General features: G+C 49.0%; 1 protein-coding gene across 10 annotated transcripts in view; it reads right to left on the bottom strand.

Annotated features, from left to right (window-relative positions):
* Nucleotides 1–16,318, bottom strand: part of PHACTR1 (phosphatase and actin regulator 1) — a 560,468-nt gene that overhangs the window by 64,730 nt on the left and 479,420 nt on the right. For 8 of the 10 annotated variants that reach the window (XR_008298732.1, XM_027040300.2, XM_053223168.1 and 5 more), the window contains one exon: nt 7,972–8,293. Coding sequence is in view for 9 of the 10 variants with exons in the window: in XM_027040300.2 (XP_026896101.1) it covers nt 7,972–8,293 (322 nt within the window). In the remaining variant the exon portion in view is untranslated. The remainder of the gene's footprint in view (nt 1–7,971; nt 8,294–16,318) is intronic. The other 2 variants (XM_027040305.2, XM_027040309.2) reach the window with 1 other exon arrangement.

Genomic DNA, 16,318 nt, shown 5'->3' with positions numbered 1-16,318 from the left:
GTGAGGAGGCCTATGCTTGAGACCCCGCTGGGCCACTCACCAGGGTCTCACACACCAGGTTGGGTTCCTCATCAGCTGAATGGAGAAACCGGTTTGCTTTCTCAGAGGATAATGCTGGTGTGGTGAGCTTCCTATCGGTCAATGCTGGGGGTGGCGGTTTTAACTAGGGCTATACTTAAACCTTGGCCATTTTTCATCAACCAGTCATTATGGATATTGCCCATGAATTTATCAAAACACTTCCTTTAGCGTTTTTGTATTTTTTGCCCGAAAAATCTTCCCGGACAACGGTTTCTGAGAAGACCAAAGAATCAACAGTCATGCATCGGGCAAGAGCAGGGTTTCTGCTGATGCACACATAGGAATTCAGGAGCAGATTCTCTTTTGAAAATATACTTCCCTTTTTTTATCCTCTTAAGACTTCAAAAGATGCCAATGGTTTGCGCGGTCTCATTAACCTTCCTTTTAAAGCAGTCTGTTCCTCACCTCGCAGGGGAAGATCGGTCTTGCTCCCAGTGACCTCACCTTGCACTGAAATCACATCACGCCCCCCTTAGAATGAGAGTTAAATTATAAAACACTGCCGACGTGCCACCACTTGAAGATAAATGTATGCTTCACAAAGATATGACCTAAAGTAGGAGGCTGACGATACCGGTGTTGAGGTCAGGGACAAATACGGTCATCAATACGAGGAGGAAAGTCCTTTCCCGGAAACGCATTTCTTTAAAAACGTACGTTGTTTCATATGTGATGAACAAAACACTGAACTTCTTCAAACCAGTGCTACTTTAGAAGCAAATGACATTTAGGTGCTCAGTTTCGTCCTTGCCGGGGCACCAACGTACATCTGCTTACCATCACAGAACACTCTGATTTGTAGACGGAAGCGTTATTAACACAAGCCAATGCAGTAATTAGACTGTTATGGCTACAAAAAAAACCCTTGGAAATCATCTAGTTCAGGACCATGAATTATTCTTTAGAATTCCCTGTGACCCTGGAGGTCACATGAAAAAAAAGTACTTGTCACCATGGAATGGATTTATCCTAGGACTATGAATCAGCTGTGCCCTTTGAAAGTTCTCTAATTCTGGAATAATGGGATTCGAAAGATTGAAGGAATCTTGGGGGCGGGGGCTACTGATTTCATTTACTTCTGTTCAAAGTTGAAGTTATTTCTTTTTTTTTTTTTAATATTCTTGACAGGTAGTAACTTAATCCCCAGCTAATATATAAATATAAAAATGGGGACATTACAAGCAAGCACACTAAACTAGTCACATACCTACACTTATCAATATTATTATTTTAAAGGAAAGGCCACAGATGTTATTGTGTGACTACCACAATGCTTGGCATGTGGTACTCAGTAAGCATTGCTGAGAGTTCAGCATGGTTCTGGAAGCCTTTCGGCATCTGGTTGACCATCACTGGTCTGGACTTGCTCATACAGCCATATTTCCAGAAACATTCACATTAGAGTTAACAACCTACTTCAATCTATCTAACATGAGGTTATGGAGTGGGACAGGTCCTGAGCAGAGATCAGGAGAGAAGATGACCATCTACAAACCAAGGAGAGAGAGGCCTCAGGAGAAACCAGCCCTGTGACACTTTGATCTTGGACTTCCAGCCTCCAGAGCTGTGAGCACAGAAACTCCTGTTGTTTAAGTGCCCTAGTCTGCGGTCCCTTGTGATGGCCGTCCTCAAAAACGAATTCAGTCATGATCTGATTTTTGAAAAAAAAAAGATTTTAATGTTTATTTTTATTTATTTTTTTAAAATCTTTTTTCAACGTTTATTTATTTTTGGGACAGAGAGAGACAGAGCATGAACGGGGGAGGGGCAGAGAGAGAGGGAGACACAGAATCAGAAACAGGCTCCAGGCTCTGAGCCATCAGCCCAGAGCCTGATGCGGGGCTTGAACTCACGGACCGCGAGATTGTGACCTGGCTGAAGTCGGACGCTTAACCGACTGCGCCACCCAGGCGCCCCTAATGTTTATTTTTGAGAGAGAGAGAGAAAGACAGAGTGCGAGCGGGGGGTGGGCAGAGAGAGAGGGAGACACAGAATCCCAAGCAGAGCTCCAGGCTCCGAGCTGTCAGCACACAGCCCGATGTGGAGCTCAAACCCATGAACTGTGAGATTGTGACCTGAGTCGAAGTCGGACACTTAACCGACTGGGCCACCCAGGCCGCCCCACGTCATGATCTGATTTTTGTTACACATTGTCTGTCTGACTGAAGGAGAAGGAATGGAAACAGGAGACCAGGAGGGAGGGACAGTGGAGGTTAGGCCACTGGGTAGCAGGAGCAGGTACAAAGTGGCTCTCAGTATAGACCTGATAGGATTTGCAGACCCATCAGACATGAAATACAAGATAAAGAAGGGTGTTAAGGTTGACGTCCAGATTTCTGGCCTGAGCAATTGGAAGTATGAATTTTCCTTTTCCTTAATTAAGCAGGAATCCTTTAAAGTGTATTCCCTTAAGGGGCGCCCGGGTGGCTCAGTCGGTTAAGCGTCTGACTTCAGCTCAAGTCATGATCTCTCGGTTCGTGGGTTTGAGCCCACATCAGGCTCTATGCTGACAGCTCAGAGCCTGGAGCCTGCTTCGGATTCTGTGTCTCCCTCTGTCTCTGCCCCTCCCCTGCTTGTGCTCTGTGTCCCTCTCTCTCAAAAATAAACATTAAAAAAATTTTTTTTAAGTTTACTTATTTTGAGAGAGAGACTGCGTGGGAAGGGTAGAAGAGAGGGAGGGATGGAGGGAGGGAGAGAGAGAGAGAGAGACAGACAGAGAATCCTAAGCAGGCTCTGCACCATCAGTGTGGAGCCTGATGTGGGACTCGAACTCACGAACTGTGACATCATGACCTGAGCTGAAATCAAGAGTTGGCCACCTAACCAACTAAGCCACCCAGGCGCCCCTCCCATCGTCATTTTACTAATAGGGAAGCCAAAGGACAAGGAACCGATGAACTGAATTAAGATGAGAAAATTAGTGGCTGATTACGATTTTAGGTCTGAATTCCAGGATTTATGTCAACTAGATCACAGAGCGTACTGTAGGTATTAAAAACCACATGATACCTGGAATGATAAAACATCACTTTCAAAAAAGATACGAATCATCAGGAAAGGAAACGAAGACCATGTGATTTCAGGAAACCGACAAAAACAAAATCTCCAACAAGACTGGATCAAACCGATTTGCAATGTGCCTTTTAGGGGCCACTGAAGGGTGACTTTCCATGGAATCTGGTGTAACATTCACTACTGCCTCTTGGACACTTTCAGGGCGTGCCATGTAGCAAGACAACTGATTGGATGGACTGAGTCCCTCGTTCTTCATAAACAACCCTAACGAGGTTGCTGGTGGTGTTATTTTCCCTGTTTTACAGATGAGGAATCAAAGGCAAAAAGAAAAGGCGTCAGGCTGAAATCCCAGCAGTTTACGATTTTGGATCCTAGACGCCTACCGTGACACGGGGGCGGCCTCCAGCTTGGCCACGCAGGCGAGGGCAGCCCCATGACCTCGGATAAACACGGCCCTCTTCAAGTTTGCTTCAACTTAGTCTCTAGTTCCTTCCCTCCTCCTGTACCCCTCCCCCCAGAACGGGTGAGCCAATGCTGTGAGCGACCAACCCCGTGTCACATTTTTGTGTCATTGAGCAAGTTCAGGTTAGAGTAACGAGTAAGAACAGATTTGGAACGGATTGAGAGTATTCTTGGGAGATCACGAACAACAAGATAAAGGGTCTAGAAGCCATCTCAATAAATGATTATTATAATGAGTTAGGGATTATTCGTGCGGAGGAGAGAAGCCCTTAATAAAGTCAGTGGTAGCTACCTCCAAAGCTTGGGAAGCTTTTCACAGGCAGGGAAAGAAAACTGAGGGGGTATAAGTTATGAGAAGTAAAGCTTTTGACCTAATGTAAGAAATAACTTTGTAATAATCGTACCTTCTTGACAACGGGGTGGGCTATCTTGGGACCCAGGGAGGTTCCTGTTCTCACGGGGAGTAGAGGACTGGTGGTCAGGAACATTGCAGTAGCCAGTGGGCTGGCTGCCTGGATGCTTTTTATGGTCCTTTTCAATGATAACATGACAATGTATTCAGATTTATGGCCCAAAGTCTGGCACGAATGCTGCTTAATTCTTCATTCGATTTTCGCATTACTTATAGTGTTCCGTCAGGATCAGGCCACAGGTCTGCACCAATGCCCTACACGTGACATCCCATGAGACCCCGGGGTCTTCGCAGGTGGCACGCACTTTGCATAAGTGCTCAGTAATGTCTCTTCCTTCTTTCAGTGTTTTTTGGGATCACTGGAAATTGGCAGGAGAAGGGCGAAATAACTCTTCCTTTCTGTGTTAAATTTGGTCAGAATAAGAATGAAATCATGTTGACAGGCAACGGGGAGAAGTTTTAGGCAGTAAAAAAGAAGGGCAACATCACCAGAGAGAGTGGCGGATCCCGCACTAAACTAAAAGGTGGCCTGTGACTTCAATGCTTCAGATCCTTCCAGGACTCCTGGACGCTCAGAAAAATCCCTCCATCTTTAAAAAAAAATTTATTACATTTATTTATTTATTTTGAGAGACAGAGAGCCCAAGTTGGGGAGGAACAGAGAGAGAGGGAGAGAAAGAGAATCCCAAGCAGGCTCCGCACTGATCAGCACAGAGCCCACTGAGGGGCTCAAACCCATGAACCGTGAGATCATGACCTGAGCAAAATCAAGAGTCGGATGCTCAACCAACCGAGCCACCCAGGTGCCTCCAAATCTCTCCATCTTTATTTCTTTCGGTGGTAGGCTTCTCTTTCTCTGGAGGGTGATCTTGTTAGAGTGATATATACGTGAATTCCTTATGTCCTGGCTGGTCTATCAGAACAACCCTGTGTCTTGACCGAAGACAGGAAGGGAGTGAGACAGGAAGTGGTAAGAGTCTGAGGGTAGCACGGAGCACAGGGGGCTGCCTTGGTCGTGCCGTTCCCTTTCCTATCCCCTGTGTCCATATTATATTGTGATATTATGGAACAGAACAAATCTGTTTTCTTTGATCCATTTCAGTAAAGAACCTGACCTGGTTTGGGTCCAAAAGACCTATCCATTGGTCTACACTCAACTGAAATGTTCTGCAAACACGCGCAGAAATGACTGAAGAACAGCGTGTCACTTGGTTAGTACTTTCCATGGAAACTCTTAAAGTGGCATCCTTTGAGTAGAGACGTATTTAGCAACTAACATGCTGTCCTGAGTTCCTGCGAGAATCTCTTTCAATTGATTCAAGTTCCTACGAGATACGAAGACTTACTCGATATATAGTCGGCGTGGGGATCGGGAATTATGTTGAGTATTAGCTGTCTCCAGGACAACAGTTGTCCTGTTGCGGAAAGAGTTCTGGATTTGCATTCGGAAGACCCAGGCTGGGGGATGTGTCCCCTCGATTTACTACCTGGGATGGTGCTTTTCAACACATCTGTGAGGAAGGACCAGTTCTGTTGGCTGGTTGGTTGGAATATATATATTTTCAATCTATCACAAACTGATGCTTTTGTAAAACATAAAAGAAAATACATAAAAAATGAAACCCTTTTCTATTATCATATTCAACAGACATGAAATCATTGTCCAGTCACTAGGAAAGTGTCTAAAAGCTTGCTCTCAGTTTCTGTACCTATAGGGTTGCAGATGGCCAACAAGCAATCTGTGGACCACTCTTCTGAGAAGCTGGCAATGGGGAGCTCACTTAGCCTGCCTTAGTTTCTCTACTAACCCAGCCTCCCTAGCTGATGTGAGGATTAAGATGGTAATAGTCCATCGAAGACTAAAAAGTGTCATCCAAATTTGAAATGACTCCCTTCCTTATTAACAATAACAGTAGTTGGAAAGGATGGTAAGGGGCCAAAGCAATCTTTTTTCAGTGAGGGTGGATATTAATATACCACCAAGTCAGAATTCCTAGCAACGACTACTTCCTCTGGAATCGATTAGAACCCAAACCCAGAATACATGGCTGAGAGTCTGGACACTAGATCAGAAAGCTCCTGACCAGGTTCATTGCCTCTGGCCCTCTGGTGACCAGCAGGCCCTCCAGACTACAATTCTCCCATCTGTAGGACCCAGCTAACAGCTGTCAGTACTCTGGGACAGATACAGACGGTCCTGAACTCAGACACCTTCTGCACGGTGGAGTGCAACACTTTCTTCCTGTGATGCTAGGGAATTAGGTCAAGCAACATGCCTTGGAATCACACTGGGAAATCTGGCAGAAGTGGGGTGGTATTTGAACACACACACAGACACACACACACACTCTCTCTCTCTCTCTCTCTCTCACACACACACACACACACACACACACACACACACACACACACAAATTCAGAACGAGTCCTTCAGATTCTCTTCACAGATCTCCCAGCAAGGTAACTAGAGGAGGATTCTGGAGAAGGAGGGGGCTGCATCAGGTGTGGCTAAACATTAATGGCTCAGTAATCAGACTACAGCACCCCACTTCCGTCATCAGCAAAAACAAGGGCGTGCCTTTCTACCTCTCCTCGCCCCCTACTTCTCCACTGCTGTCCTGCCGGCTCCCATCCTTTCTTATTTTATATTCAAATCATCTTTCTCCATCATAAAAATAATATACACAAAATAGAAAATTAGCAGTACAGAAATATATGAAATAGAAAAATAAAAGAATTTCTCTCCTTCTCCCCATCTGAGGGATAGCCACTATTTTTTTTTAATTTCTTTAATGTTTGTTTATTTATTTAAAAATTTTTTTTAACGTTTATTTATTTTTGAGACAGAAAGAGACAGAGCATGAACGGGGGAGGGGCAGAGACAGAGGGAGACACAGAACCGGAAGCAGGCTCCAGGCTCTGAGCCATCAGCCCAGAGCCCGACGCGGGGCTCGAACTCACGGAATGTGAGATCGTGACCCGAGCTGAAGTCGGACGCCCAACCGACTGAGCCACCCAGGCACCCCTAATGTTTATTTATTTTTGAGAGACAGAGAGAGAGAGAGAGAGAGAGCGCGCACGAGCGAGCACGAGTGGGGGAGGGGCAGAGACAGAGAGGGAGGCACAGAATCCGAAACAGGCTCCAGGCTCTAAGCTGTCAGCACAGAGCCTCACGTGATGCTTGAACTCAGGAACCTTGAGATCATGACCTGAGCAGAAGTCGGACGCTTAACCGACTGAGCCACCCAGGTGCCCTCCACTATTAACAACTGTATGTATATGTTTTCAAGAATGTTAAGAGTTATAGAAGCATATGTGTTATATATAAAACACATATATGTTACTCTTTATATATATTTATGTACTTACATATACTCACATATAAATACATATATCAATATATTTATATTTAAAACTTAAATATATATTTTATATAATATATAATATATAATTTATTACAAATATAAATGTTTAATATGTATTACATATCTATGTATTTATATATTTACACATATGCTATTTATACAGTACATATGTGGATACATCTGTTACTTTTTCTTTTTTTTTCAGAGAGAGCAGGGAGAGGGGCAGAAGGGGGGAGGGGGAGGGAGAGGGAAAATCCCAAGCAGGTTCCACACTGTCAGCACAGAGTCCAACGTGGGGCTTGATCTCACAACCCTGGGATCATGACCCGAGCCGAAATCAAGAGTCAGATGCTCAACTGACTGAGCCATCCAGATGTCCCACTTCTCCTTTCCGATAAATGTGACCGGCGACATTTTTTTTTTCTCCCATACTTCCCTTGACATTCGGTTTTCGGTCTGGTTTTACTTTCAAACTCCCCCCCGCCCCCCGCCCCCCACCCCAAGTGAGAATGAGCCCTTACCCTGGTCTTGATATTCCTCAGTCATGGTCCGATCCCCAACCACCTTACCCGGCCGAGCCCACCCCCCTCCTGCCCTCCCTCCCGCCCCCCCCCCCCCCCCCCCCCCGCCAGTTACCTTTCCAGCCTCTGCATGGTCATGGCCAGCGTTTTGTTCAGCTCCTCTATCATCCTGCAGCCGGAGGGGTGCATGGGGAGGGAGCCGGTGGTGGAGGGCAGGTGCGGCCCGAGGCTGCCGTACTGTAGCTGGTGCTGGATCTGGGACGGCAGGACCGTGTGGTGGTGCTGGGCCCCGCTCTGCTGGCCGCTCTTCTGGGCCGCGTAGGACGCCAGGGAGAGGTCTGGCCCCCCTACAGGCATACAGATCATGACTTTCTTTGGAGGTAGCGGAGGGGACAGTTTCACTGGCAGACAAGGCAATTTCACAGGGGCGCCAGGATCTGCAGCACAAGGAGGGCGAGAGGCACACGTGAGTTCTGTGGGGGGGGGGGGGAGGGCGGAAGAGACCTAGAACACCACTCGTACCCACCTTGGGACTGTGGGCACGGACACGGGCCCCCACTGAAGACACCAGCAGGGTTGGTGACGCCCACCCAGCACCCACCCGCTCTGGTTTCCCACCTTGAGGGAGCTCAGGGACCCAGGGATTAGCCATGTGGGTCTCACGGCCATCAGGCTAAGTATTAGGCTCACCAGCAGCAGGAAGGGGAAGTGAATGCGCTCTATGTGATCACAGAAACCCCTGGAACTTTAACCAGACCTGCTCTAGGAAATGGCATGGTGTCTACAATTTTACCACTGTCATGTGAACATAATCCTTTTCAGCAGGCATTTTCTTTTTAATTCTTCTTCTTCCTCTTCTTCAATTTACACCTCACATCCAAGTTGATTAGCATAGAGTGAAGCAATGATTTCAGGAGTAGATTCCTTAGTGCCCCTTGCCCATTTAGCCCATCCCCCCTTCCACCACCCCTCCCGCAACCCTCTGTTTGTTCTCTGTGTTTAAGGGTCTCCTGTGTTTTGTCCCCCTCCCTGTTTTGATATTAGTTTTGCTTCCCTTCCCTTATGTTCATCTGTTTTGTCTCTTCAAGTCCTCCTATGAGTGAAGTCATAGGGTATTTGTCTTTCTCTGACCAATCTTGCTTAGCATAATATCCTCTAGTTCCATCCACGTAGTTGCAAATTCACTTTCTAACAGGCATGGGACTAGAAGCCAGCCCTAGGTTCAAGTCCACTAATGGCATGTCCCTCCACAAGCGGCATCAGTACTGCTAGCCTTAATTCCCTCATCTGGAACCTGGGGATGATGCTTTAGGAGGATTCGTGGTCATAGGGCTCAGGTGCCCCCACGGGGAGGCAAGGCTTCCATGGTCTGTGGGCTATTTAGCTCATCTCTTCACCTCCACACTTGACCTCCATGAAGTCTGAGCATGGTGGCTGGGCTCGCTGGCCCACTCATGTGGCATCCACAGTTGGGCTGTTCAAACTGTACGGAGGCTCCACTACCCATTCCTGGGCCCCGGTGGCAGGTGCACACACCCAACACCCCTTGGTTCCACGACAATGTCTCTGAAGCTTCCCAGAGATGCTCTAAACTTAGGGGAGCTTCGGGACAGACCAGCCCTTGGGGCATCTTTGGGATGGCCTTGCAAATTCCGGGACATGATCTAGCACCGGTGGGGGGCATGGTTGGGTCTTGTGGGCTGTGGGTGGGCCTGGGAGAAGCCTAGCCAATAAGAGCAAGATGGTGGGGAGGGGGAAGGCCGTACGGCATGTGTGTGATGCAGACAGAGCTCTCTGAACTTGACAGCTGGAATCCACATCGGGGGCACTGCAGGGTTCTGGGGACTTAGAGTTTTCTCCAAGTATCTGTCTGCTTCCCGTGTGGCCTTCTATAGTTTAACCCCCACAGTTCTGCCAAAGTCACATCCTGAGGGCACCAACCTGATGTCACTCCTTTGTTTAAACCCCAGAGATAGAAATAGAGCCCACCTTCCTGGCACATCATCCATGGCTCCCATGGTCTGTGTTTAGATGTTTAAGTCATCTCTCTATGCTCACACTTTCCCTCCTGAAGCATGCTCTGGTTCTCCTGTTAAACACAGCCTCTCCGGGGCGCCCGGGGGGCTCAGTTGGTTAAGCGTCCGACTTCAGTTCGGGGCATGATCTCACAGTTTGTGAGTTTGAGCCCCGCGTCGGGCTCTGTGCTGACAGCTCGGAGCCTGGAGCCTGTTTCAGATTCTGTGTCTCCCTTTCTCTCTGCCCCTCCCCTGCTCACGCTCTGTCTCTCTCAAAAATAAATAAACATTAAAAAAAAAAAACCACTTTTCCTACCATATCCGAAAGACTGTAGATCAGAATCTCCTACTGTTTCTCTCCTGTGGATTTTACCTATTTGCTGGCCCCCAAACTCAGTGTCCACCCTCCCCTAAATCCCACAGGGTGGCCTTTGTCCCTCACATCCTCCACAGGGGGCTGGTCACGATCTTCCCTGGTCTCCTCAAGGCTCCGGTCGCTCAGCACGATGCTACTCCTATGTCACAGAGAAACCCAAGGTGTGCATGCGAGGCCTCCCCTTCCCTCCAGAACCACTGCGTTCCCCAAACTAGCTGATGTCTGCACACCCCTGGGCCTTCTCCACTTTCTCTCAGTTTGGAACATTCCTCTCTGTTTTGTCTTCTTGGTCAATTCCTCCTCTCCCTTCAAGATCCAGCTCAAAAATGACCTGCCCTGAAGAACCTTCCTGGGTCCTTACCTCCCTCCTTCCATTCTGCACCCGGCAGACCTACCTGGGGCACGAGGTAGGTCAGTGCTAATGGCAACAGTGGCATCATGATGACAGAAATAACTCTAGCCGCCCCTTACCCCATGCTTACCATGTGCCAGATACTGTTCTAAGTGCTTTTCATTTCAGTCCTCACAAGGAGCCTCTGGCATAGACACACAGCATCTCACTTTTACAGACGACGGCACCGGAGTCTGAAGATACCCAACAGCACTTCCTGCTTACATAGCTGTCTCCTCTCCTGGAGAACAAGGACCTCGGATAACTTGTCATTCTATGCTTAGCATCTTGCACGGTGCCCAGCTCACAGAGCGAGAGGCTCACAACATGTTTCTAGAACGGGCTGAATGCTACGAGGCTCTGCTGTGGGATGAGTTCTCACCTTCCCCAGAAATAGATACTCTCGGGATGGGAAAAATGGGAGCGTAAGGTGGATAAAAATTTCAGGATCACGCAGCTGTGGGTGTATGGACGCGAAACCGTGGATCCTAGAGCTGAGATACGAGGAAACCTAGAAATTCCAGGAGGCCTCAGAAAAGATTGCTCCCCAATGCCAAAATGGCAGTCAATCATGACCAAGGGGTTCCCTCATGCTCCTCCACAAAGGCTCACCCTGTTTGTCACCAGCCCCCAAGCACAGGACACAAGGTAACCACGTTTAGGAGCATGACCAATGGTGCTCACCGCAAAGTGGCTGAGATGTAGAAACTCACCCCCCTCTGTCCAGTTCCTGCTACCGAAGGGCCCACTCCCTTGACTCTTGGAAGCCTTCACACAAACCTAGCAAATGCAACGTGTACGGAAGTGTTAAGGGTTTCTGCCCAAGAACTCTTAGCCTGTCCTTCCTTCCTTTGCAGATCTAAGGCAGTAGCTAGGTGCTTACTCGCTGGGGCAGGAGGAAGCAGAGCCAGGAAGGCAGCATGGAATGGTCTACCTGGGAAGGAACAGTGATTACCTTGAGTTCTACCCATCTCTGTAACCTATAATGTCCCCCACACACTCTACCACACGACTTCCCGTCACCACGACTCCAGCAAAGCTTCCTTGGTTTCTTCACTAGGAAAATGGCCAAGGGAACACCAGGACTTCTATCAGAATGGGTAAGGAAGTAATGACCGAACTAGCGAACATGGTTACTTTCCTTGCTCAAGAAAGGAGATGCTGGGGTCCCAGGGGACCCCTTCTCTTTTCCTGCATCTCCTTTCCGGTTGTTTTAGTCTACATGGTCATCAATTAAATAGGTGTGGGAAATGAAAATGAATTATTTAAGGTAATTTTTAGCTCGGTAGACCTGGTATAAAGAGAGGAGATTGGGAAAAAGGGTAAAATCAGCTGGAATTATCAGCTTTCAGTGAATTCGCTCTGCCATACCCATCTTTCTCCAACATGGCAGACAAGTGAGGAGGGCCTAGGCAGCCTGGATCTTCAGTAAGTTTCAGTGCCCGTTTTTCTATCTTTATGACATCTTAATACCACGTCATTGCTCATAACAGATCTGGAGCCATTCTGAGTGTCTATGACTTTATCTTTCTGTCCCCTGCAAACTTCTGTGTTCTCCGTCCCCTTGACCACTGCACCAGTCTGGGGCCTCAACTCCTCTTACTGGGTGGATAGCAGGGTCCACCCTCCTAACCCACCTGCACCCCATAGGGGCATCTCCCTACAGCACGTGTCATGCCGGAGGTCCCATGAGGACTCCCTGCCCCAGTCAGTGCTACGGGTCATCCAGCCCCGCCCAGCCCAGCCCAGCCGGTGCCTCCTGCCCTACAGCTCCCTGGCCAGGCCAAGTTTCCACACTGAGCTTCTCAGGAACCATGCTCATCCTCAATCAGGGCTTTTGTCACACCTGCCCCCCGAAAACAGCCTCCCAGCTCCTGCGGGATGATCAAAATTGCATTCACCCTTCAAAGCACAACTGAAGACCCAACGTCCCCCGTTGCGGCCTCTCCTGCCCCGAACTCCCGCGGCCCTGATGGCCAGCACCCCCATTTAATTCCGCCCGATTGTGTACTGGTCAAGGCCAGCTGCATTTGGATGGCTCTTCCCACATGTGCTACTGCTGTCCCCACGGGATGCCCAGAGCAGAGTGTGGGGAAGCCCAGGCTCCTGCAGCCTCATGGTCCTCAACCCCAGGGGCGCGTCACCCTCATACCGATGCCGACCCGCCTGCCCTTCTCAGGGATTCTATCGGGGTGCGGGGCACCCCGCTGCGTACTTTTTACAAGCCATGTTTGAAAACCCCTCAACTTCTTACTCCTGCCCTGTTCTCTGAAAACGAAACACAAAAGGGCGCTCATTCCTAAGCAGAGTTCTTGGACCACCTGCAGCGGTCCCAGCACTGAAGCGGTCCCCAGGCTTCACCTCTGACCTGCTGAATAAGAATCTCTGGGGGCGCCTGGGTGGCTCAGTCGGTGAAGCGTCCGACTTCAGCTCAGGTCACGATCTCGCAGTCCGTGAGTTCGAGCCCCGCGTCGGGCTCTGGGCTGATGGCTCGGAGCCTGGAGCCTGCTTCCGATTCTGTGTCTCCCTCTCTCTCTCTGCCCCTCCCCTGTTCATGCTCTTTCTCTGTCTCAAAAATAAATAAACATTAAAAAAAAAAAAAAAAGAATCTCTGAGCCAGGGGTTTGGAGTTTAGCTGCTTCCCAGGTGCTCCCCAGTCAGGGAGTGAGAGGAAAGAATCGGGGAGAACCACTGATTTGAGGGTGCCAAACTGCCTGAAGCACAGTGCTGCCCGAGGCAGGAATACGATGCATCGGTTCCATCCGGCCCCTGGGCCGGTCCGCGGCATGGTCTCCAGGTTCTATTTCTATGCCCCCAACCTACAAAGAGTAAAAGACCAATCTGCAGGAGACCAAAGTACTGAAAGCTAAACTATCGGAGATCCACTCACCTCACCAGTAGCTGTGCCTACATCTAACATCTGCAATGAAGGGACTTGTCTTTAAACGGATTTGTCTGATGGCACTCCCAATTTAATTGTCTCTTTATAAAAATCACTTATCATTGAGCATCTCGGGGATGAAAAGATTTCCTATATCCTTCTGGGTGAATTTTTCTCTTTTATTTGCTTTAGAATGCTTTAAGGACATTTCAGACAAGTTTGCCTAAAGAGCCTGTCTTCAAAATTTTGTCTCAAGCAATAAATACTTAATCAGATGTCTCGCTTTTCCTACCGAGTTGATTCAGTGCGTGAGATCCCTCTTGCCTTCTTGCTGATTTTGAAACGCCCTCTGTGTGCTTCTGTGTGCAGTTGTTAAACAAATGAAGAGCCGTATACCCAGTACTCATTTCTGTTTAATGAGCCACTGGCATTTTTGTGACAAGGATGACAGACGGAGATGAATGGATTGGGGACGCCCTGCATGACTTCACGGTTTCTTTCCAAGAGGCCAATTTCTCAAGGCAGTGATGTCACCCACTTCACTAGGCAGGTGTGGGAGAGGCAGGTTCCTGGGCCCTCCTTGCAGATTCAGATTCAGCACGTTTACAGTGGGGTCCAGGAGTCTGCTTTGCAGAGAAGCTCCCGGATCACGGTGACCTCGGTCGAGACCACCCTGAGAAAGAGCCCCCAGAGGCATTCAATCACTTCCAGCATCCGTCATGCTAAACACAGAAGATAAACTGTAAAATCAAACACTCATCCAGCTCTGTTTCAGTTTTCCAATCTGTGAAATGGGGAGGAATTAGTAGGTCGTAGGCTTCTTGAGCCAATTACATAATATCAGTATGTACCCGGGGCAGCACGGTGCCTGGTACTCGGGTAATAAATAGTAGCTATGAATCTGGTCGCTATCATTGTCTTCATTATAGAACTGCTTCCTCAGGGGCTCATCTATTCCCCGCAAGGTTGGTTACGGTGCCATCACTAGGTGTCATGGGTCCTGTATTTCCCTTTGCCACGGCCTCTCCTACAGAGTCAGTTCTGTCCACTTCATTTTTCTTGACTTGTTGCCGATTTTTACTTGCAGGAGATATGACAAGTGACGCGTTGCTTGTATCCTGCTCGGTGCGGCTGTTTCCTCACCTGGCCAGGGACAGGAACTGGGCCCAGGGCATAGCAGGTGCTCCACAAACATCTGTTGGTTTTCCTTCTCGTCACGTCTTCAGAGCAGCGGGAAAAGGTAGAACTTAATGACCAGGGTCTCCTATGCGAAGCGAAGGCTCTGCTAATCAAAGGGGGGTGGTCCGTGGACCAGCAGAGGCAGTGACTCTTGGGAACGAGTGACTCTTGGGCTCAGCCCAGGCCTTCTGAATAGAATCTGCGTCTTGACAAAGTCCCCGGGGGACTCTGCACCCGACAACTCCGATAGGCTATCTTCTAAGAGCCACCGTTTTGCGAAGAGGCTGCTCCCTCGTGCAAAATGGGACCCGCGCAGGGCCCCCTGGGGGCGATTTTGCTCCTGCACCTGCTCTCGGAGCGCTGAGCAGGGGCGGTGGGAGGCTTCTCTTGCAGGCCTGCGAAATCACCCAGGTCTCAGCAGAGCTGAGGTTTAATCCCAGGTCCAAGACCAAGGAGCTCCGTCACTTTGCCTGAGACGTTAGCCTTCCTGAGCCTCAGTTTGCTCATCTATACAAAGGGAGCATAACCCGCCTTAATGTCTACCCAGCTTCTTCACGGGGACCAGCGGGCTGAAACCCAGCCTGAGGCCTGTCCTGGGAAGGGCAGTCACCCCCAGAGGAAGGGGCCGCCTTCTGTGAATTCATTCTTCCAAAGGGCACCTTTTTATAATTTTTTACAACTTTTAAAAATAGCTTTCTATAACTTTACAAAGTCCCTGAAGAGTGAGCGGAGGGCCTGAGTGTAAATCTGTGCAGCTGAGTCCTTGATCTGTAAAAGGAGTTCACCAAATACAGGCTTCGTTGGTTCTGAAAAAGTAATACATTCTCTGCCCCTCCCCACAGGTTGCCGCGAGGGTCGGACGAGGCGGACACACTCTGATCTGCGGACCGCCGTATACCTCTGTCCCGTTGCTTGCAGGGCACTTGCTGAGCCCTGGGAGAGACTCCCCCTCGGCCTGATGCTGCCCGACTGGCGTGGGAAGCGAGAAGTCAAGACAGCAACGGGGAGTGTGGTGGCTTGACGTGTGGTGGTTCTAAGTCAGTAGGTGAAAATCCAGCTGCAAGTGAACCAAATAACGGGAACGAGAGCTGTGGAAGGACCGTCCCGGCAACCTTCCGGGCTTGCGGCAAAGCGGTGCGGGAAGAAAAAAAAGGCACAGCCATCGGGGTTCAGGGTGCTGTCCTAAGACGCGCTGCCCTGCATCGGTATTGAGGGCTGGCAGGAAAGAACCCAGAACCTGGAATGACAGAATCCAGACTCTCTGTGGTTCAGCAGCTGGGAAGGATAGCAAATCCTTATGTGTGTGCATGGGGGTGGGGGTGGAATTCAGACTCTTTACCTCTAAAAATCCAGGGATCAAGAAGGTCTCCTTTACCTCGATAGCACCTCACTGAGTAAAATACTTTGCATCCATGGGAGGCATGGTGTTTATGGGTTGCCAGAGGACCCACTCTAGCTCCTGCATTTATAATGATGATTGTGGCTGGTCCTGCTGGGGCACGCACGGAGCTCTCTGCTTGCTGCCTTCAAAATGGATGAGTCCTCTGCAGCCCGACCGATGGAGATGCAGTATATTCATAAACCTGTCTATGCTGATGGAGTGCAAAAAGCAGAATCAAC

Source organism: Acinonyx jubatus, chromosome B2 (genome assembly GCF_027475565.1).
Source record: "Acinonyx jubatus isolate Ajub_Pintada_27869175 chromosome B2, VMU_Ajub_asm_v1.0, whole genome shotgun sequence".
Lineage (NCBI taxonomy): Eukaryota > Metazoa > Chordata > Mammalia > Carnivora > Felidae > Acinonyx > Acinonyx jubatus.
The sequence above is the reverse complement of the archived record's forward strand: the minus strand, read 5'-3'. Positions and strand labels throughout refer to the sequence as shown.